Consider the following 21,648-nt stretch of genomic DNA (forward strand, 5'->3'; position numbering starts at 1 on the left):
TGTGGTGTTCAGAATGAGACCTTTGCAGGCTGAAAATGGTAAGTTTTGAGGAAAATTTGTATTTTATGCAACAAGGCAGGTCTGCTTGGTTCTTTCAGTGAATGATTGTAAAGATTTACAAAGAATATGTTTACGGCATTTACTATTTAACTGGGACGTTTTGGGGGGATTGCTATGGAAGAAGTACACAGTGATACACTGGTATCCAGCTGATTTGACTAGCTCACGTTACTGTATTGAGTGAACAGTTATAGTTTCATTTAATATTGTAATGTGGCGCTTTCTTTTGTTGGTTGCAAATGTTCCACCAAAACAAGTTCCTTCCCAAGACCATTTTGCAGAGCCATCGTTGTTGAGCAGTGGTCTGGAGCTTAGGACCACCCAAGACAATTGTGATTGGTTTAAATAAATGCAATGTGTTTTTTTTCTTCTATCCTAGAATGTATCTGCCAGACCTTACTCCAGAGCGCTGTGGAGATAGGTCTTGCAATGCGAGACTAGGGGCAGAACGAACACTCTTAGCCTGTGGCCTGTGCATAATGTAATCTAGTTTCAGAGGGCTTAAACCAAATGATATAAATACATTCCCGTAAACCAGGACTTTATGACATAATGAAAATGTAGTATTCTCAGAATACTACTGCTACTACTACTACTTCACTAAATGATAAGATATTGAAAATGGTTTTGGATGTGTAAAAATTATACAGATAAGGCAGACTTTGGACTGTAACCTACAGTATAATTTAAAGGGTGGCTAGTGGTAAAATTGTTTTTGGTAGTAGTGTTGACAATGCCGTCCGGTAAATTTCACTCCAGGAAATTTGAAAAAGGTTTAACCACTCTGAAACTCTAAGGTCACACAGGTTCGAAAAAATAGCGGCAACATTAAATATAAATGTATTCACAATATTGTTTTTTTTTTTTAAATGGGAAACAAGACAGTAAAATACACAATCACTGCAATCATTTTAATATATTGCACAACCCTATAGGCCCATATATTGCCACTGAAAGCCAGTTGACGCAACGTCACACACACACACACACACACACACACACACACACACACACACACACACACACACACACACACACAAAAACATATCTGAGGACAGGATAGGTCCCATCCTAGAAGTGCCGTTTAAGTCTACTGGAAAACCCTGTACGGTCCATGTTTCCTATTAACTTAAGATTGAAATATCTTTTTTTGTCTTAAAGTCAGTAATCAACTAGGAAGGTTTCATATTAATATATATTAGTTAATTTGTTTAGCCTATTCACCTGCTGTGTCTACTCCTAAATGAGTTTATGCTAATCCCTCTAACAAATCAGGGAATCTCTATATGTATGTATGTATGTGTTTGTGTGTGCGTGCGTCTGTTTTCGAAATATCTCATGAACCTTTCATCCGATCTACTTTACACCTGGTTTCCTGGCTATCCAATGAAATAGGGGTTTGGAATTAATTGGATATTGGATATTAATACACTGAATAAAACTAAATGTAAGAGACAGGTATAGTTCTATTATTTTGAAAACATTTCTTTTGGTCATATACGGTAATAAGGGCACCTGGTGGGAGCGGAGGAAGCAATAATAATATCTGTTCACCATTTTGGTTTTGTGAATGAGAGAGGGGGTGACAGGGGAAGTCTCATTTTTGCTGACTGCTGTTTTCACGCTTTTCTAATGCCGTTTAATGCCATTTTATCATGCCTTCTGGACACCACTTCGTATCATATGGCAGTAATACAATTATGGGATGTGTTCGATGCAGAACCTTGTTTGCGTTAATGCAAATAAATCTACAAAACTCAGTTGGATCTGTGATTATTACCAGCAAGCATGTCTGGCAAGTTAGTTATTCCCCTACTCAGCCTCTTGGCGGCTAAAAATTTTGTTTCAGATTGTCGCCTACACTAAACGACAGTACAATAAAGGTTAAGGGAAAAAGCGCTGCCAGAATGCTGGTTCTTCCATGTCTACCCTTCCCAATAAAAGCACAGCTCAAATATCATTCTGATCATTACGCTAAGAGGAAACTCAGAGGCATTTTGCAGATAGACTATCAAACAAAAGCCAGACACTAGCATATTAAGTTCAAGTCATTAAACGGTGACTGTGGCAATATCAACTTGTAGATCTATCGATGTAAAAGAAAACACTACAATGTAGTTAAACAAAAACGCTTTATTTTCATTGCCTTCCACACACACACACACACACACACACACACACACACACACACACACACACACACACACACACACACACACACACACACACACACACACACACACACACACACAACAAATCGAGTTTCATGTAAAACAACTTTAATGAGTTGAGTCCTCAACTCTGACGTCAGAGCACAAATATTTCACAGATATAAGACCGAGCCGTTGACCAAATTACACAATTAATTTGTCTATAAACGTGTGAATAGTACTGAACAGTTCAATTTCTTAACAGTTGTTCCTTAACAGTTCTGCCAGTGTTAATTGTATTTGTCCTGGTTGAAGAAGGACAGGTGTGTGTGTCTCGCTTTCCAGTCCGTTCAGCTGTGACTGGACGTTTGAGGACCCGGCTGAGCTGGTGCTATCCCATCAGGCTGCGAGGACGGGTCTAAGACAGTAACAGAACATGATAGTGTCATCACACACATACAGAATCAGACCATGTTAAAAATAGCACAAATCAACCCTTCGAAGCTATTACAACAGTGAAGAATACTCACACATGCCATTGGAAGCTCCAGAGAGTCGAGGAGCCATTGTCTGGGCATTTCCTCCACCAGGCATCATGCGGTTGGGCATGGACTGGCCTGAAGGAGGAGGCAGGGCTAAATGTAATGAGAGAACCAAATATTTTAACAGATAAGAGAACACTAGAGGTGTTTTCTTGTGTCCTAAGAAGGTTAAAGGAACACGCCGATTTATTGGGACTTTAGCTTATTCACCGTATCCCCCAGATGAACAGGTAACTTCATAATATTGTATGTGGCAAACCAAAACAAGTTTCTTCCCAAGACCATTTTGCAGAGTCACAGTCGCTCTGTCCGGAACTTAGCAAGACAATTGTGATTGGTTTAAAGAAATGCAAACAACCTAGAGTGTTGTTGTTTTTTTTTCTCCTATCCTAGAATGTATATGCGGTGTAGCCCAACTTTATGCCACAGCGCTGTGGAGATAGGTCTGGCGATGCCAGACTAGGACAGACCTGATTGCTGCATTGTGTATCCAGGCTGCCCCTGCTGCTCCCTCTGCTGGCGAACCTTCATCTCTGCCGTTTTCAGCTGCTCAGTGTGGAAAGTCTGTCTCTCTGACAGGAGCTGCTGCCGCTGCTGCTCCAGCTGCATGACACACACACACGACACAAAGTATTAATGACACAGGTTTCTAAACATGTTACTATTGCTTCTAGATACAATGGAACAAACAGTTGTTAAAAGCCATTAAAGCTTTTTGACATATTGCTTTTTTAGGAATTTCGGATTGGTTTGGGCTATGGCAGATATTGTAGTTCACTCACAGCTTCTTTCTCACGGTCCATGATGGTCTCCAGCTCCTCAAAGTGCCTCAGTTTGATCTCAAGCTTCTTCATCTGTGTCTCCACCAGCAGAGCCACCAGGGACTTGATCTTCCTCTCTTCTACTGCCGCCAAGTGCTGCAAACACATGGCAAAGATGGAAACAGTTAGAGGTGGGGGAAAGTAGCAGAAAACAGACACTATAAATAAAGAGTAAGGAACTTGGTGGTAAGTGCAAGTAACAGTGAAGAAGCAGGGAAACGAAAAAGGTATGAGAGGTAAAGAGAAAAGAAGAGAAACCATAACAGGAGGGTAATAAATTAGGTGTGACGGAGCGTAGCAAGTAGGGAGAGAGAAAATAAATTAAGAAAGTGAAAGAAAACTACAAAATCAATCATCAACAAGGGTTGGGATGAAAACTGACCTCACCTGTGACATAAATGGAAGAAAAAAACATTTCTTCACTTTACGTCCCTGATTGCTCCATTTAGCAGTGGAAAAGTGGGCTTTTACCTTGGCCTTTGTGGCAGCTGAGGACAGAGCAGCTGCTGCTGCCGTGGCAACGCTGCCCTCCACCAGATCCTGCTCCATCACTCTCCCCTCATCCACGTCTCCCCGCCCTAGGCTCTCGTCATCATCTCCCCTTCCTTGATCAGAAAGTTTTTTTTTTGTTTGTTGTTTTTTTAATATAGAGAGACATGCACGTGTACACACATATAGTAAGAACATATACATATTTACATACCGTCTCTCTCATCTGCAAGTACATTTTCTGCATTTTCTCTTTTGACAAGTTCTCCCTCCACTTTGGCTCCACTGGATTCAACCTTGAGCACATCTGCCCTCAAAGGGACCTGAAACAGATCCAAATGTACACACACTCAAGGTGAGTCACAGAAATCCCCAGCAGATACAAAAACACTCAAAGCTCTGAATGCTGTTTCACCTGGTGGGTGGTCGAGTTTTTTTCTGCATCCATCGACTCTGAAGGAAAGAGGAAAACAGAATAAGAGATGCATTGTAGACAGCATGGAGAAATAGATTAATTTGTTCATAATATAATATTTCATTTATAAAAATATACATTAAAGGGTTTACCCGTTCTGTCGAGCTGGTTGGATGTTTCAGAGATCTTATCCACTGACTCCTCCTGCACTCGGGAAAACTCCTCTGAAGACAAATATGTAGAATCACTACACACATACTGAACATACAGTACACCATCTCAAAACCATACCATAATGTACACTACACCCTAATCAACATTCCTCTCTGTCCTCTCACCCAGTGCGGCCTTAGCTGCGGATGATGCCACCCGTGGGTCCACCACGGATGCCAGGAAGGCCACAGTGCTCATGACCGGGTTTTCTGATTGGCTGAAAGGCACGGGCTGGTACGCCAGTGGGCCGAGGGAGGCCGAGGAGTCTTCTAGGTAAGGGTCTTCTATTGGCAAGCGAAGGAAGTGAAGGATACACTCGTCCTGCGTTCTAGAGCCGACGTGCTCGGATACTTTGTTCCAGTCGTCTCTGTAGACCTCTAAGGCCTGAGAGAGACACGGGAGAGAGACAGAGGAACAAGCAAGTGTGAGAACAACTTCCAAAATTTCAGGTAAAAGATTCACATGATTAAAAAAAAAAAAAAAAAAAAAAAAAAATCCCTTTTAGGATGGCAATAAGTCATGTATAAGATATTACCTCTAATAGCAAGAGAGTCTCTTGCTCTGTCCATTCCCTTCCCGCACTCGCTCCTTTAGTCTGAGGCAGATGTCATGAAAAATAGGCCATCATTCAGTCATTTAGTATCTCTAATAACAACTTTTTAGACAATTAATTACAGAAATGGTTAAACTGAGAGAATAGTAAAACTCAAAAGTAAATGCAAAACAAACTGGGAAAAATTTACACTGACGTACAATTAGTTAAGTGTACAAAATATGATTCAAAACTATTTTATAAAGAAAAAAAGGAGGTTAAAAAAAAAGAAAGAATGCAATTTTCAGTATGTTTGTATTGTTATTGTGTGAGACCTTTGGGTGTTTCTTGGTGTAGATGTCGGAGCGCAGACCAAAGTTCTGGGAGTCTGAAGGCTTCTCTCTACTCTTTTCTGGGAAATACAACATGTGTTGCGAGGCGGACACCTGGAAGAGGGAGTTTATCAGGTAACATTTAATATGATACAAAAGTGTGTTTCAGAGCGGTTGTCAAGCGCTACTGTGTTTATGTGCGTTTTACCTGTAGGGGTTTGTGTTGTAGGGGGGCCAGCCCGGACGGTGTGTCCGCCAGTACGTTGAAGTGAGGGGTGGGCGGGGGTCCCATGGGGAGGGGTCTGCTCTCTGCATCCACCTGGTAGTTAATCAAACCCCACTGCTCCAAAAAAGCATGAACCCTGGACACAAAGAATATTGTTGTGCTGCAGCTGTAAAATGCCCCCCACAGATGACAAAATGTAAAAACACTGACAAATCAGCATATTTCATGATTTAAATTAAAATTAAAAGCTGCTTCTGAGACGTATTAAGTTCACCACATACTGCATGTTCCTTTCCAACACTAACAGATTTCATTTGTTAACATATTCCTATTTCAGAACACCCACACACCGCACTTAATTTAACAGATGCAGCAGACAACGCACGGTGGCAAACGCCCACGCACTAAGTTATACCTCATGACCGCACAGACGTCTCCAGTGAGGTTGCGTCTACAGGACGTTGAGCTGAGGTATTCCTGGGGGTTCAGCCGGTATGTGTCAATCATGAAGTTACGGTATGCCAGGTAGCTGCAGCAACAAAAAACAAAATCAGGTTTTTATTGACGCCATATCCATAATCCGATAAGACTTACATAATAAAGTCTGAATGTGTGCAAGTACTCACATTTCTGGAGATTTGGACTTGTTCTTTCCATTGAAGAATTCAGGCAACGCTCTTTTCTCTATTGACTGAATGCTTAAATATATGGATAGAAAAGGTTATAAATGTGGGTATGTTCTGAAGAAAGCTATGTTTGGAGTAATAGTCAGTGTCACAACAAGTGTGTACATCTGTGTGTATTTATTTACCTGTTGTTATTGAACCAAGATGTGTAGCTTGGTATTATGATGTGATGAGTTTGTTCTGGGATGTTGTCCTCCCCCTCTGACAGGCGAGTAATCTCCCCTCTCCCCTCATCATCTTCCTAGACACACACATACACACAGTAAATGTAATACCCCTTTTAAAATCACTGAAAACAGATTAAATACAGATACAAATTATTGCTAGAGACTACACAGCCTTAGCCTGGTTGACACCAGACTCTTCCTCAGAGTGGGTCTGGGGAAGGTTCATTCACAGCCCATTTCCAAAGGGGCGTCACCAATGGACGCCGCTCAAATGCCTCTGGGCGCAACTGGATAGTCCGTCAACCAATCAGACCAACAATGAGGGCGACATAGCAGCGACACCGGCATCAACAGGTTGAATGGGCTCTTGGCCAGGCTGACTTGCAGAGCAAATCTCAAATTTGCCGGAAGTTCGTCAGGGTTTTCCCAGGCTAACACAGACTTCCAGCATTAAAAATAAGGAAAATAGGAAAATGACATATTTACCCTTCCTGGGAAATCATCCTCCTGTTCATCTAGAAGAAGAAAAAAGTGAAGGAAGGGTAACATTTCAAGATGCATTTACAAACAAATGCAGATGCATTTTTTTTTCACCGTTTTAAACTAGAAGAAGCATTTACATATGCAGAATTTCTCCTTTAACATTAGCTATAACACTTAACCTACCCAGGTCAGCCATGGTCCCTCCTTTGACCGGAGTATTCTCACTGTCCTTCTTCAGGTTGACTACAAGAGTAACACAGTAAAGATGGTTAGAAGACAACATGCTACTTTACCGATTACTGAATTTCCTAGTCCCTATTTTATTTGAGTGTTTTACCATTCTTGGGTAGTATAACCTCCTCCATGTTTGGGACAGGGGTAGGGTCCTCCATGTCTTTGGTCAAGTCCTCTTCTGGCTCTTCCTCCTGTTGTCCACGCCTTCTCCTGTGCACACGCACACGCACACGCACACACACACACACACACACAAAAATCAATGCTGAGACCACACACTGAAATGCCAAACCAAAAACTGTTTGGTTAAAACCCCTTACCCCTTCTTTCCTTTTTTCCTGCCTTCAGAGGAAGGAGGTGAGGGGGAGCGTCTTCTCTTTTTGAAGGGGGTGTGTTTGGAGTCCTGCAGTAGACGGCAGAGGTAGATAGTGAGAAATTAAGAAACAAAGAGTTCTAGTGTCATTAAAGGTGCCATAGAGAGGATTGCAAAGATCCAGGACTTAGCCCAAAAATTTGAACATCGACAACTTCTTAGTCCCTCCCACCTTTCCGCTAAAGCCCAAAACGGTCTCCTAAGCCCCTCCCCCCACAAGGGAGAATGAATGTGTGTGCATTGACACGCAGTTAGACACCCCCCCTGGCCCTGATTGGTGTATCTGAACAGGGAGCTGTGGATTTTTTGCAAATCGCACTACAGGCTGTAGGTGGTGCCATGATTTTTTTTTATTACCTGCTTCATGTAGTTCTACTAGAACATAGGGTCAGTTTCAGCAAATATGACAGAAAGTTAGTTTTATAAGTCTTACCTACTGCATCTTTAACTGAAATATCACCGATCAAGACGCTTCACATTTTGAAAATCTCATGGTTCACAGTTGCCTCCATTTCCCAACAGGAAACTGTAAGATCTATGTTTAATTGAAAAAAACTTTCCCTTCACAGGCCCCCCAGACCACCTACAGCTTCACACAAACCTGGTCGTCTCTGAGGTGAATACGTCGGCGGAAAATGATTGGTACATTCTTCTCATTCACACAATAGTCCTCTTCGTTCATCCACTCGTTGAAAACATCTGTGTCCAAAACCCAGCAGGCATGAACCTGGAGCACAGACACCCACACAAATCAGTATTGATGTGGTGGCGCGTGCTGGTGTATCTCATCAAGTGTCCAAAATGAATACACAAGAGATCATATCACCAAATACCAGTAAAATTGATGTCGACTTTTGATATAGTAAATGTAGCAGGAAACAGTGTTGTGTAAATAAGTATATAAAGTTGTTTTTTTTGTGTGCTGTACTAACCCGCCACGGCTTTTCTGAATGTGGTGGCTCTTCAACCTCTCCTTCAACATCACTTGAGGACAACCAACTGTCGTAACTGTGGGAAGGTGGCAGGAGACACAAAAGGTAAGTATTGGGATTGTATATGAACATCTGTGTGCATATGTGCTTGTCCTTTACCTGTCAGGGTGCATGCCCCAGTGTACCAAAACATGTTTGTCTTTCCGCATAACAGGACGCATCCATTCATCTGAAAATAGATGCGTATACTTTTTTTTAATCAAGTTAAATAACCATTTAAAATGATAACAAAGACCCATACATGCACTAATTTTAACGGACCTTCCTCTGTAGAAGCAGATGAGGGGTAGATGTGGTGACTGGCGAGTGTTCGGTCTTCAGTGATCGTACCCTATGGAAGGACAAAGTGTGACTGTGTGGCACTGATTGAACTACATTATCAGAGCTGCACTGCGTTTCTTATTCTTGCAATTTCTTAGTCGGCCAGACCTGTCTCAGTATACTTCAACCTTTAAACATTTTCTCTTTGATTAGTCCCTCTAACACTGTGGCGGCTCATCTTTAACTTCTGTAGCACTTTACCTGGTGTCTGGTGATAATATCTGTAAGTCTGCTAGTCAGCTCCTGATCCAGTGTAGGGTCCAGATATACCACAGGCAGTGACATACAGTTGTTCTGTAGACAACATTGGTACACATTCATTAGTGGTGTGTCTTTGGTGGGCTGATGTGTGTATGTGTTTAAATATGTGTGTCTGTCACCTGGATGAGCGCTCTTTCAATACTACCAAACATCTCAACATTCCTTTCAGTTCTTGACGGATTCTGCAAGTCAAACCTCCGCCTGTAAAAGGAGGGAGGGGAAGAGAGATCATAAGACGGACAGTAGGACACTACTGTGATAAAAGCAAAGGCGATCAGAGGCATGCAACTCACCAGCCTTGCGCAGCCTTGAACTTGTAGGCAGTGCCAAGAATGTGGCAGAGTCCACCCCCTGGTTGCAGGTCAAGGAAGCACTGTGTCTGCAGAGAAATTGTAAAATCAGCAGTCTGGCATTTTGTAACCCATCTTGCAAGATTTACTGTCACCTCACTCTTTCCGCTTTTTAATGAGGACCACAACTAAAATAAGTTTTGAGATTTATTGGCTTTTTATCCTTGGTTATTCTCATTATGGTGATGCAGTAATGCAGCAGTGTATCTACCAAATTACTAATATATTTTAGGGCTGTCATCTACTAAAGAAATTCTTAGTCGACTAACACTTATACAATTTTGTCGACTAATCGATTAGTTGATTTAATTGACAGAGGTGGTTAAGACTAGAAAAGCACAATATAAATGTAGTTAATTAACCATCTGTAAAACTGAGTTTCTCCAAAATTAATCCTGCAAAAGCACCACTTTAAATCTTGTGTTTACCATAAATGTGCTCAGAAGTTTCTTGGAAATAAGTAATTAAGCATGAATAAGCATAAAAAATTACTAATCGACTAAAGAAATCTTAGTCGACTAAAACCAAAACGACCGATTAGTCGACTAAGAGGTGGCAGCCCTAATATATTTCATTACATCTTGTCATATATTTATATATTGATCTCAACCCACACAATAAGACTAAATCAACATAAATAAATGAAAAGATGGAGACTTCAGAGACTGCTAACAACCAAAGGATGAGGTATTGTAAATTCAGAATACTCATGTAGTGAAAGACAGTAAGCTACAACTCACAGGCAGTTTGGTGAGACTAGGACTGGTAGCTTGTCTGCCAAAGGCATCCTCTTGGAACTGGAGAAGCTGCAGGGTTACTGCAGCCAGAGCCTGACACGATGGAGCATCCACCAGCACATACTGAGGGAACACAGACAGAGATGAGAGGGATATGAGGAGGATAATATTTCATCATCATGCTTTAGTGGAACCTATAACCTATTGCAATTTACCAACAGTGTATCCAGATTAACTGTTGTATTTGTACTGATTAACCCTTAGGATTTGACTAGCTACATTTGCACTTCATCTTTTGTATGCATTTTTTAAACAGATACAGCACTTATTAACTTCATAACACGAATCTTGCTTGACAGTGCAATGTTAAACGTAACGTTATCTAGCATGAGACGTTTGTTTACAGTCTGAGCCATTGGACTTGCTAGTAGGGGGCGGCTAGCTTGTTAGCTAGCTTCCTAACCAGCTAACTACCTTTTTGTAGTGCTTCCCGATCCACTGTCGCACCACCTCCAGCTGGGCTAAAGTATCCGGACTCTCCCAGAACCTAGCGGACGGACTGCTGTCTTTTTTCCGGTGTGCGGATGTGCCGAAGCTGGCTTGGCTTGTCCCGGGAATGCCGAGGTTTGTTCCTCCAGACATTGTGGTCATAATAAAAGGAGATTTATCTCAAACGGGAGAACAAAACTGGCTAGCGCGCTCGCTAGCTTTTGCGTTCTCGCTTTCTCTCGCGAGACGCAGCGCGATTGTCGCAGTTCGGCATAAGGGTTTTCTATTTTTAAATATTTAACTGCCTTTCATTTCCATTTATTTTTAAACTTAATTGTGTGCGTTTTTTATTCAGTTGTATATGTTTAAAATACCCAAACTTGTTTTTTATGCACAAGAGAATACATACCTTTGTTACAAACCACGACTTTTACTTTGAAATATAAGGAAATAACTACCCAAGACGTAAACAGGAGGAACAGAAGTGAAGTAAATGGACATTGATTAGCAGCTTGTATAAATGCTTTTATGCTTTAAATGCTCTAATTCCAAGCTACCTTTTGAATAATTGTTTGAAAAAGTACAAGATATGGCCAAATCACTTGCATTTAACGTTATATGAATTGTATTGTTGCAGTATTTTCCGTTTTGTCATAATTTCCCCGGAGACAGGAAAAACAAACTTCTGTGCAGCTGACTGTCGACTCAGCAGTAGTAGCGAGTTTGTTATGATTCTTTTCCGTCGCATACTATAATTGGATATCTGCAAAACCTCACACCAACTAGCTGTCTCAACTACTCTGCGTGGCACCGATGCACCAGCACCCCTGTTGAGTAACATATTCATCCTCTCACTCGCTCCCTGTTTACCTAGGCCCTAAGATCCTATGGGTGTCCAGGGTCTGACCACCTATGTGGAGGGGAACAGAAACTTCCTCCAAGATGTGAAATTCAGGGACAGTCGCCTGGTTATTGATGGCTGCAGTTTGTATTTCCGCCTCTACTTTAACCACGGTTTGGACCAGCAGCATGGAGGGGACTATGATGCTTTCGCCTGCCTGCTCACCCAGTTCCTGTCTGCATTGGCGGCTTGCAACATCCAGCCATTTGTGGTACTGGATGGAGGTAAGGATGCTTTAGAATTGTAACTCCCTATCAGCACCTTTTTATTTTAGGAAACTCATTCATTACTCACTTATTACAGTTGATGTCAATGCATTATTACATTTAAATGATATAATATAGTCAAGTGTTTTGATCAATGTAGACAGTTCTTTTGCTAAATGAATTAGATTCAACAAAAGCAGTTCGCTCACATTTGTTAAAAATGGATCAACAAGTTAATTTGAACTTGCACCAAGTCATTTTTTTATGGTTATAAGGTATTGACCCCAGTGACAAGAAGTTTCCCACTCTGCGCCAGCGTCTCCAGTCCAAGATAAGAGAGGCAGACAGCCTCTCCCACGGCCGCAATGGCTCCGTTCTCCCCATCCTCACAAGAGATGTCTTCATTCAGGTCCTCATCCAGAGAGGAGTGCCAGTGGTCCAGTGTCCAGCTGAGGCTGACTGGGAAATTGCATGTTTGGCTCACCAGTGGAACTGCCCAGTTCTGACCAATGACAGCGACTTTTATATCTTTGACCTGCCAGGTGTGGATAGCGACAGACTTTTGTACTTAATAACGATCCAAATCGACCTTTGTAATGAATAGCAGTGATGATATCTCACTTAATGCTTTGCTGTTGTTTTACATATAGTGTATGTGCTTTGTTTTCTTAGGTGGTTACCTGCCACACCATTTTTTCCAGTGGACCAACCTTAATGGTAAAGCCTCTCACCGCTACATCTCGGCTCGATGCTACACCACTAACAGCCTGTGTCGCTGGTTCGGTGGAATGAACAAGGAGTTGCTCCCCTTATGTGCCGTCCTGGCTGGTAATGATTATGGCACTCCAAAAGATACTGAAACACTCCTGGGTTTGTTAGATGCGAGTGTATTAGGGAGAGGTGGTGGCAGGGGTAAAGGTAGAGCATCCACTTCCCGCATTGAGGGCTTCCTTCTCTGGCTTTCCTCTTTTTCAAATCCAGCGGAGGCCCTGGAGGAAGTGAGCAGGCTTATGGGGGAGGAAGGTGGAGACGTTAGGGGCAAGAGAGGACAGAAGTCTGGGCTCAGTTCACAGCTGTGGGCAGGTATGCAGGAGTACCACATCGCCCCTCAAAGCTCTCTGGCTTGCTGGTTCTCTGGAGGTAAGGCAGCTCCTGGAGGGCGGACCTCTGGGCTGCCCGAGTGCCTGTCGCTGGCTGCAGCTCAGGGACTGTTGGCTCCCTTGGTGGTAGATGCTCTGGTGATGCGCAGGGTCCTGCTCATCCCACAGGTGGAGAACAGCAAGCTAGCCAGCAGCCATTGTAGTGCCAGCAACATACGCCAGGCTATATATGGGATATTACTGCAGAGAGTCCCAGATGTCCAAGCACGGGATATGAGGGTACAAGAAAAAATCAGCCAAGGTCCAAGAGGTGGGAGAGGGCGAGGGGGAAGGGGGCGGGGATGTGGTCAGGTTGGTGGAGGTAGGGGTCAGGGCACACAGCAGGGTGTAAATGTAGGATTCAGCATTGAACAAGCCGCTGGTGCAGCTACAGTGCAGGCTCAGGGGTCTGCTGTAGAGGAGTACGACCGTGTGGATCTGAACTTGAAGAAAAAACATGTAGAGGCACATCCGCTCAGAACCCCCCTACGTCTAGACACACTTGGTCAGGTAAACATGACAATAAAAATCTAGTTTGTTGAATTTTTGGTTTTCAAAAGAAAATTGTTCATGTGATTAATTTACCTTTCCCAATTATGTCCCATGATTTGATCCAGGCTCCTGTGGTGGTTCGTCTTGGTGTCCTGTTAGAAGTCTTAGGGATGAAGGAGTCTTCTCTGGTTCCTGTTCCTCTTCACTTGAGGCTGGCTGTAGCAGTGACAGCCTTCTGGCTGCGAGAGGCCATACCAACACCCTCACAGCCCCAGCTCCAGGCTTTGGTGCTGGGCATGATTTACGGAGAGCTGTCCTGGAACAACCAGCCTGGAGCTGCACACTACCAGCATGCCGGTTAGATGTGTTGTATCTTTTGTATTGTTCCACAAGGTTACAAACACTAACATGTACCTCAGTAAAAAGGCAAACGGCGATCCTTGATGATCTACATTCTGTTGCTGCTGTGTATCATCCTAGTCCCACAGCTAAACTGGGCTGCAGAGCGCAACGTGTGGGCAGGGCTGGATCGACAACGGGTGAGGCCAGGGGAGAGACGGGGTTTGGATGTCGGAGCGGCTCACAGTTTTAGCCAATGGCAGGCCTGCCTCTGGAGCACACTGTGTCTCAATCAGCTATTACTGATGCCACTGCCTGAACCCCACCTATCATGGTAAGGCACAGGGACATGAAAGTGGAGACACCGTTTTCATTTTCCAACTATGAGAACTAGAGCGGCAAAAAATGACTATTTTCATCATTGATTACTCTGTTATTTCTTTGATCACTTAGTCTTATCGTCAGAAAGTAGTGAAGAATGCCCATCATTTTTTTGTCACAAACCCAAAGTGACATCCAATTGCTTGTTTTGTCCGACCTACGTGCATTACAGTTCATACATTCAATATACTAGTATCACATAAAACAAATATTCACATTATTTAGAATTAATAATTGTCCTAAGCGACACCACATCCGTGAGTCAAATCAATACACTTAAACGGTCATTCAACCAAATTATAATAAACTTTCTTACCTAGTGGAATCTGATCATAACTGTGATACCAATCTCTTGAGATTGCTGCTGCCATGCAAATATAAGGGTGATGAAATTTTGTTTGTGGTACTTTAAAACATTGAAATGACATGAAAACAAATCAAGAGTAATTGAGAGAGAGCCCACGGAGATACATTTTCAAAATTCCATTCACTTCCATTTTATCGGGTGGACCTGGGGTCAATCTAAAAAGATCTGCAGATAAGTTGAAAAGTATATTTTTTGGTAACTTGGTTGCCTCTCTCTCCCTTTCTGTATGCGCGTCAGGTTGTACAGTGGTACCGTGGTGCATGGCCTCTTCAGGTATCTGAAGGAGGGCCGAGCTGCTGAATCCCTCCTAGCCGGGGGTTCCATGTCAGGACAACTCTACTCCTCCCTGCTGGACGCTGTGAGGAACTGCAGCTCCAAAACCCATCCATCCTCTTCGGCAGCAGGGAGGAGGAAGAGAGGTGGAGGCCGGGGAAGGAGAGGAAGAGGGGGGCGTGGGAGAGGAGCAAGGGGAGGGGGGAGAGGGACTGAGGAGATAAACAACAGGTTTGCTCTCCTGATGAGCGACGAAGAGTCTGATGATTATTGATGTGGAGGCAGAGGAAAATGAACTGATTGATATGAAACACTTGCTAGGGCCATTATGAGGGAGGACATTCCTGTTTTATCAGACACACTCAGGAAATGCTATAAATAGTAATTTCACAAGTGAAGAACTACACCTAATGTTTCTGCTTTTAGCTGATTTATGAAAGCTTTTATATCACTGTAATTGATGCATGTTTTCAATCTGACACTTTTAATCAGTTATATCAACACAAGATGTAAACAGTAAATGCAGAGATTACTTATTTTATCATCTCTGTTGACCACAAAGTTGTATGGCAGCTATTGTCATCTTGATAAGCAACTCATGAAATCTTATTTTATTGCAGATGCCTTCATACTTATGAATTTGGTGTTGATCTTTCTATAATAAAAAATATAAATCAAACTCGACACAAGCTAGTTTTTACTCAACATCAGTTTTAAGTTACAGTGCATTACCAAAGCACTTTTAAATATGTACACAACACAACCAAGATTAAACTATTCATTAATGCAGTATACACTTTGTAAGTAATTCACAAGCGACAAACATTACAACGTTTTTTTTTTTTCTAACCAGTCTTATGTATCTAACCTAAGAACCTTTTAAAATTAAAAGTCTCCTTGTCCCCGTAAACAATACATTTGTGGGATAGTAACCCACTAGCACTTTAACATAGGACCTACACTTTTGGCACAGCTAAAAATTAAAAATAGAAATGTGGCTACTGGACATAGTTTAAAGAAAACAAAATAAAAAATACACGTGAATATCCACATTAGTACGAGCAGTCAGGCCTTGCCTTATGTGAAATAGCTCCATGGATAGACTGGAGGCCTAACGCAGCAGCTGTTACAAGTGTCATCAAACGTCATAACTTGATATACACTGAATCTTCCCCTTGTCCTATGAGGATGAAGAGGTTGAGGCAGATGAAGAGGCAGTGGCTGCAAGTTGTGACTGAGAGTCTATGAGGTCCATGTCTTCGTCTTCGTTGACTCCACACGTGTCGACCACGCAGATCAGACAGCTGGTGACAGGAAACGCTCGCACCTTGCTGCAAGTCACCCACCTAAACATGTATGAAATGGGAATAAAGATCAAAACTTTAGTAATGGTGAGTTAATTTGATTTATTTTGTAGATTCCCACTGTGCCTATTAGTAACAGATTTATTTTTACTTTTTTGTTGTTGTAATATTTAGTTAATATACTGACCTGTCAGTATCAGTGTGGTACTCCAGGACGTGTCCGAGCCGTCCCACACCTTGAAACCCTGCCAGCACATAGATGACCTCACCGACTGCTGCACACTTCACCGTTACACCTCGCCACGGCATCGCCAAAGCAGCACGCCACTCATTACTGGCAATGTCGTAGTACTCCACAGAGTCCAGTCCACCTAGAAAAATCACACAACAACAGTATCATACAGAGGCCACGTACTACAGCTACTATGTTCAATAGTATTATTACAGGATAGGGATGGGCGATATGGAGAAAATCAAATATCACGATATTTTTGACCAAATACCTCGATATCGTTACTACAACGATATTGTAGGGTTGACTACTGGTGCTTTCACAAAATATTTACACAATGAGATTTTTGATAAATAATCATCAGTAATGTAGATATGACTATGTGGGAAAAGGCAAATAATAGAACAGCTAGAACAGTCTGGTAAGTTCCGAAAATGACATCACTTTACTATAATGCAGCTTTAAAACCAGGAAAAGACAACAATTATACCTCATTATTATATCCAAAATCTAAGACGATATCTTGTCTCATATCACGATATCGATATAATATCAATATATTGCCCAGCTCTATTACAGGACAATTAATTCTTAATCACTACGTGGTTATGGCATTATCCATTTTTGTACCAATTGCTCCCTGCCCTCCAACAGCATAGATCCTGTTGTTGACCACCACCAGCCCATGGTTCTTCCTAGCCTCTCTCATCCCACACAACTCCCTCCATCTGAGGACAGACACAGGGACAAGGAAGGGGTTGAGAAGGAGTTTAACAGAGAATACAGATAAATGTAGCAGCGCAACGTAACATTATGTGATTTAACACTTTTGTGTGCATGTGAAACTCCAGTTTAGAGCTTTATGTCCACCTGCTCTTTGAGGAGAAATGTCCATGATGGTTAGGAATATAATAAATGAATTCTTGTCAAACTGAAATGAAGGCTATTTATCCTCCTACTGGAGAAATGTTGCAGATACACAGTTTTCACCAAACATTGATATGAATATATCAGACAGACTAGTAAACAATAAAGACATTTGATTTCTTCACATTGTTCTTGCATGTCCTACTGTTGTCAGCCAGTACATAACAAAAGCCTTGTCCCTCATATTCCTTTTCATTCTCCCATTCATAAACACTGTAAACAAGCCAGTGGGGGTCCCACAACATCCTTTGGGTTGTATAGATCTGGACTGTAGGTTTGTGTGACTCACTGTTGAGTGTTGGGGTCGTAAACCTCACAGTTGTTGAGGACCCTGCCAGACACATTGTTGCCCACCGTGCCTCCACAGACATATATGAGCCCGTTGGCCTCCACTGAGCCGTGGCTGCAGCGAGCCAACAGCATGCTGGTTTTCACCTGCCAAGACTCGGTTCTTGTGTCGTAGCATTCGAAAAGGTCGAGGGCAGAGCTGCCTGCAGACACACACGTACGGTACATTAACACCATGGCTACATGCTTTTAGAAGGGGGATTCCTTTCACCACCATGAAGGATCATCAATGTCCACTATCCCCTAACCCACTCAGAAGATAAACAAACCTCCCCAATCCCAGGTCCCAAGTTCACCCCTTCCACCTCCCTGTGCTCACCCACTTCCGACCCCCCAGATGTGTAGATCTTGCCCTGGGCGGCGCAGGCAGCCAGGCTGTCGCGGGGCGTGGGTGGACCCAGCTTGGAGTACCAGCTGTCCTTTAGGACGTTGTAGCAGTCCATGCGCTTAATGGGGAAGAGCTGTGAGCCACCCAGGATGTAGACCACATTGTCCCAGAAGATGGCTGTGGCATCCCGGCGCTTCTCGAAGGGGCAGCGGATGTCTGTCCAGGTAGAGTCCTGCATGGAAAGCCAGACTGACAGTTAAACACTGGTAAATATGATTTCTTTTTCTTCTTTTTTTTTTTTTAGTAGACTTGAGAAAAAAAACTATAATAACTACAGTATAATGTTTGTTTCTGCAATCTGATTAATATGAAATGTACTGTTGTAAACACTGTAAAGCCCAGGATGTCAAATTATTTATTTTTTTAACCAAAACCCAAAATTGGATTTCTAAAGTTTCACACCATAGTATACTATAGAGTATACTGTATATCTATCCAACATTTACTGACTTAAGCCCGGTACCTTGGGGTTAAAGTAGCGGCAGGACTGAGGCTGGGAGCCTCCAAACAGAGCGATGCGATAGTCGTGCTTCTTGCGTCGCGGTCGGCTGCTCTCTCCCAGATCCTCCCGATCCTCCAGGGACAGCAGGTGGTAGCGCATCCCACCTGGGACAAAAGCATTGGCGGTTATATTTTTAGCGTGCGCGTGTGTTCGTGTCAACCCAGGAGACCTTAGCACTAAAGCAGTTTTAACTTGCTCTGATAAATCTGAATCTACAATATGAGATAATACAGGTCAAATTTATATACATGAAGGTATTAATTCAGGGTTTTGGATTTAGGTGAATTATCACCATCTGTGGTGGTGGCTCATATGTTATGTATCTTCGAGAGCCCAGCCAAAACCTTGAATTGTACCCTCATTAATAATAAATATTTAAACTTTCACTACTATAATAGAGAATGATGCAGATAGTTTATATTCAGAGTAATAGCACATAGCAGACAATGTCAACCATTTCCTCATTACACCAATGTTTTAATGTTCCTTCATATATAGACATAGTATTGTGTATGTTTATTATGTCCACTTGTATATAATGGGTTGTGTCAACTTGTTTCTCTCTCTTCCCACTCACTGATGACCATCTTGAGGCACTGTGGGTTGTCCTGGATGAGGGGCTCAGCTTGCACCGTCTTGGAGAGGAAGGTTTTAGAGACCAGAGGAAAGCGAACGCACCCCAACACCTCCACCATGTACCGCTGTCTGTTACACACATCGTACTTCAGCCAGCGCACTGCTGCGTCGTAAATCTAGACACAATTGCATGCAACAAAGCACGTGGGAACATCCAGATTAAAAGGTGGTATTGTTGAGCTATCACTCAGCTTTGTCCTGATGTGATACGCCCATTTATTTGGTAATCCAAGTTGTAAATAAGTACATATTACTAAACAAATAAGGGACTTATCATTTTATTTAATATTATTGTCCCCGAACTTAGGCACTAAAATACCAACAGCTTCTATCAACACCTCAGATATTTTTTTTCCCTAGCATATTCTAAAAGAAAAGAAATGAAACATACAGTATAGTCGAAGAGTGCGTACATGTGTACCTGGGCCTCGGCACGGACAGTGAGTTTGTCCTGGTGTAGAAGGTGTGTGAGCTGTTTAACGTCCAGCTGCAGGAACTCGTCCAGTTTGTAGACTTCAGTGAAGTGGAGCTCGAAGAAGTCCTCTGCTGCTGCCTTCAGCTCAGGACAGTCCATACAGTCTGCCAGGGAGGAAATACCTGCAGGAGAACATACAAAGATCAGCCAATAAAATGAGTTACATGATGTGGCAGGCCTGACCCAAACACATATGTGGGGAAAATAACTTATTTAAATTAACAAAAATTGCTTTTGATGTTACACACCAGGCAAAATGACCAAACTAAGTTAAACTCAATCGGATGGAATTGTTGGCCCTTAGTAGTTTAATACTTGATAATGATGGTTTAACGTTGATTGTTTTTCTGATCTTACCAAGGCAGTTTGTTGCATCAATTTGTCCTTTGAGGAACTCCACACACATCTTCTTCACAGGCTCAATCTGGTACTGGTTGGCTGCATCCAGCAACGACTGGACGTTACTGCTGTTCACCGAGATCCTGACACACACACCACACACCACACACAAAAGATGGTCTAATCTGCTGTGAGTTTAGCACCACATGCCACAGTCCTATACCACTCCTATATGTCAAGATTTACTCTCTACTTTTAGCCAAGATTCTTACCGAGCTGTGTATATGAATTCAATCAACAGCTCAATGATCTCAGGCTCAGCACTCCTGAGCTCCACCTCGTGGGACATCGACTCCATCATTCTGGCTGGAGGTAAGGAAAAACAGAGGTAGACTTAATAGATAATGGAAACATACCAACAAAACGTGACATCAAGAAATGTTTTTCTTTCTATGCTTGGCAACAGCTTGGGGAGCACTGCATAATTAATAATGTGACATCCCAAAAACATAATGTTATAATAGAAATCGCACTACCCCTATAGCAGCAGAGGCAATCTTCTCACTACTGTGGTCCCCTATGGTTCAATCTGTACATACGTAGATATCAAGTGTGTGTGTCTATCCTGGCAATGGTTATGTGTTTTTGGGTCCATACTTACTGGTGAACATGAGGCTGAAGAAGTGGCTCGCTGCAGCCAACACTACTCTGTGGGCAGGAAAGTGTTTCCCCTGAACCACAAGGGTCACATCACAGAGAGTACCCTGAATAACAAAACACACACACACACACAGTCAGAGAGTATCAGGACAGGGAGGGACACACACTTACAGTAAACGCCTCATGTCAAGCCCTGTTCCAGACATACACTCTTGTCCTCTTTTGTATTTTCTCTCTCACACACCTGTTTCCTCAGGTTGTTCATGACTCCCATGATGCTAGACAGCTGTCTGAACTCCTCTTTGGTAGCACACTTCCTTTCGCTCTTCTTCTTGGTGCTTGCAGCCTTCTCTGTAGAGGCGACCCCTGTCATGTCAGCCTGATTAATGTAATCTGTTCAGTTTAAATTAAACAACCCTTTTAGCACCACTGCCAGCAGTGTGCGGCTGCAGTCTCTTTGTTGTGGCTCAGCAACTAACAGCTTGCTTGCTAGCAGACAGCAGCTTGTTGTAATTTTGTGAACTAAAAAGCCGACAGTATAACGGCAGATTCTCCTTGAAACTCGTAGAGAGAAAGTAATTAAGAAAACCATAAAAATGAACTTGCTGTCATGTCAAATAGTGATAAAAGAGGTTAGCGAAGTATATCTTGTAAGCTAAAACTCTTCAGTTAAGCTCGGGTTGTGTTTTTCTTCTTCTTCTTCTTTTTGGGGTTTTAAGGGCAGCTTACATCCCTAATTTTCCACTACTGCCATCTTCTGGAGTTAGTTAACTCATGTCAGATTTTTCATAGATTTTCCTAATCAGTCCTGTTCTCATTAGGAAGCTGACCAAGCATCTTCTGACTTGTCCCTTTTTCTCTACGTA

At 42.5% G+C, this 21,648-nt stretch overlaps 3 protein-coding genes across 6 annotated transcripts; 1 reads left to right on the top strand and 2 right to left on the bottom strand.

Annotated features, from left to right (window-relative positions):
* Window positions 1–2,262: 2,262 nt before the first annotated feature.
* Window positions 2,263–11,125, bottom strand: smarcc1b (SWI/SNF related BAF chromatin remodeling complex subunit C1b). Its single transcript, XM_028596535.1, has 28 exons — window positions 10,859–11,125; window positions 10,388–10,507; window positions 9,591–9,676; window positions 9,417–9,498; window positions 9,238–9,330; window positions 8,977–9,046; window positions 8,815–8,884; window positions 8,656–8,731; window positions 8,325–8,450; window positions 7,671–7,753; window positions 7,454–7,560; window positions 7,300–7,359; window positions 7,120–7,148; window positions 6,592–6,707; window positions 6,407–6,478; window positions 6,196–6,309; window positions 5,763–5,916; window positions 5,558–5,668; window positions 5,226–5,285; window positions 4,816–5,074; window positions 4,630–4,701; window positions 4,478–4,515; window positions 4,277–4,385; window positions 4,045–4,178; window positions 3,535–3,669; window positions 3,223–3,355; window positions 2,741–2,845; window positions 2,263–2,628 (listed from the first exon to the last, which is right to left on the bottom strand). The coding sequence occupies exons 1-28, from the start codon at window positions 11,033–11,035 to the stop codon at window positions 2,561–2,563; spliced, it is 2,859 nt and encodes a 952-aa protein (XP_028452336.1). The 5' UTR covers window positions 11,036–11,125; the 3' UTR covers window positions 2,263–2,560.
* Window positions 4,302–15,650, top strand: aste1b (asteroid structure-specific endonuclease 1b). 4 transcript variants are annotated; one of them, XM_028596536.1, is made up of 11 exons: window positions 4,302–4,417; window positions 4,820–5,139; window positions 5,580–5,689; window positions 8,293–8,760; window positions 10,869–11,008; window positions 11,748–11,998; window positions 12,256–12,522; window positions 12,653–13,629; window positions 13,737–13,968; window positions 14,092–14,284; window positions 14,936–15,650. In XM_028596536.1, exons 6-11 carry the CDS (start codon window positions 11,761–11,763, stop codon window positions 15,243–15,245), a joined length of 2,217 nt encoding a protein of 738 aa, XP_028452337.1. In that variant the 5' UTR covers window positions 4,302–4,417; window positions 4,820–5,139; window positions 5,580–5,689; window positions 8,293–8,760; window positions 10,869–11,008; window positions 11,748–11,760; the 3' UTR covers window positions 15,246–15,650. The 4 variants fall into 4 exon arrangements, with proteins under 4 accessions (XP_028452337.1, XP_028452339.1, XP_028452338.1 ...); XM_028596538.1 differs by lacking the exons at window positions 4,302–4,417; window positions 4,820–5,139; window positions 5,580–5,689; window positions 8,293–8,760 and having other exon boundaries at window positions 10,472–11,008; XM_028596537.1 differs by lacking the exons at window positions 4,302–4,417; window positions 4,820–5,139; window positions 5,580–5,689; window positions 8,293–8,760; window positions 10,869–11,008 and adding an exon at window positions 11,332–11,362.
* A 1-nt stretch (window position 15,651) lies between these two features.
* On the bottom strand, window positions 15,652–21,607 carry klhl7 (kelch-like family member 7). Its single transcript, XM_028596540.1, has 12 exons — window positions 21,027–21,607; window positions 20,784–20,886; window positions 20,395–20,488; window positions 20,141–20,265; window positions 19,730–19,905; window positions 19,250–19,424; window positions 18,634–18,776; window positions 18,102–18,342; window positions 17,724–17,925; window positions 17,138–17,235; window positions 16,463–16,646; window positions 15,652–16,317 (listed from the first exon to the last, which is right to left on the bottom strand). Exons 1-12 carry the CDS (start codon window positions 21,153–21,155, stop codon window positions 16,152–16,154), a joined length of 1,836 nt encoding a protein of 611 aa, XP_028452341.1. The 5' UTR covers window positions 21,156–21,607; the 3' UTR covers window positions 15,652–16,151.
* Between the last annotated feature and the right edge of the window lie 41 nt (window positions 21,608–21,648).

Source organism: Perca flavescens, chromosome 14 (assembly GCF_004354835.1).
Source record: "Perca flavescens isolate YP-PL-M2 chromosome 14, PFLA_1.0, whole genome shotgun sequence".
Classification (NCBI taxonomy): domain Eukaryota; kingdom Metazoa; phylum Chordata; class Actinopteri; order Perciformes; family Percidae; genus Perca; species Perca flavescens.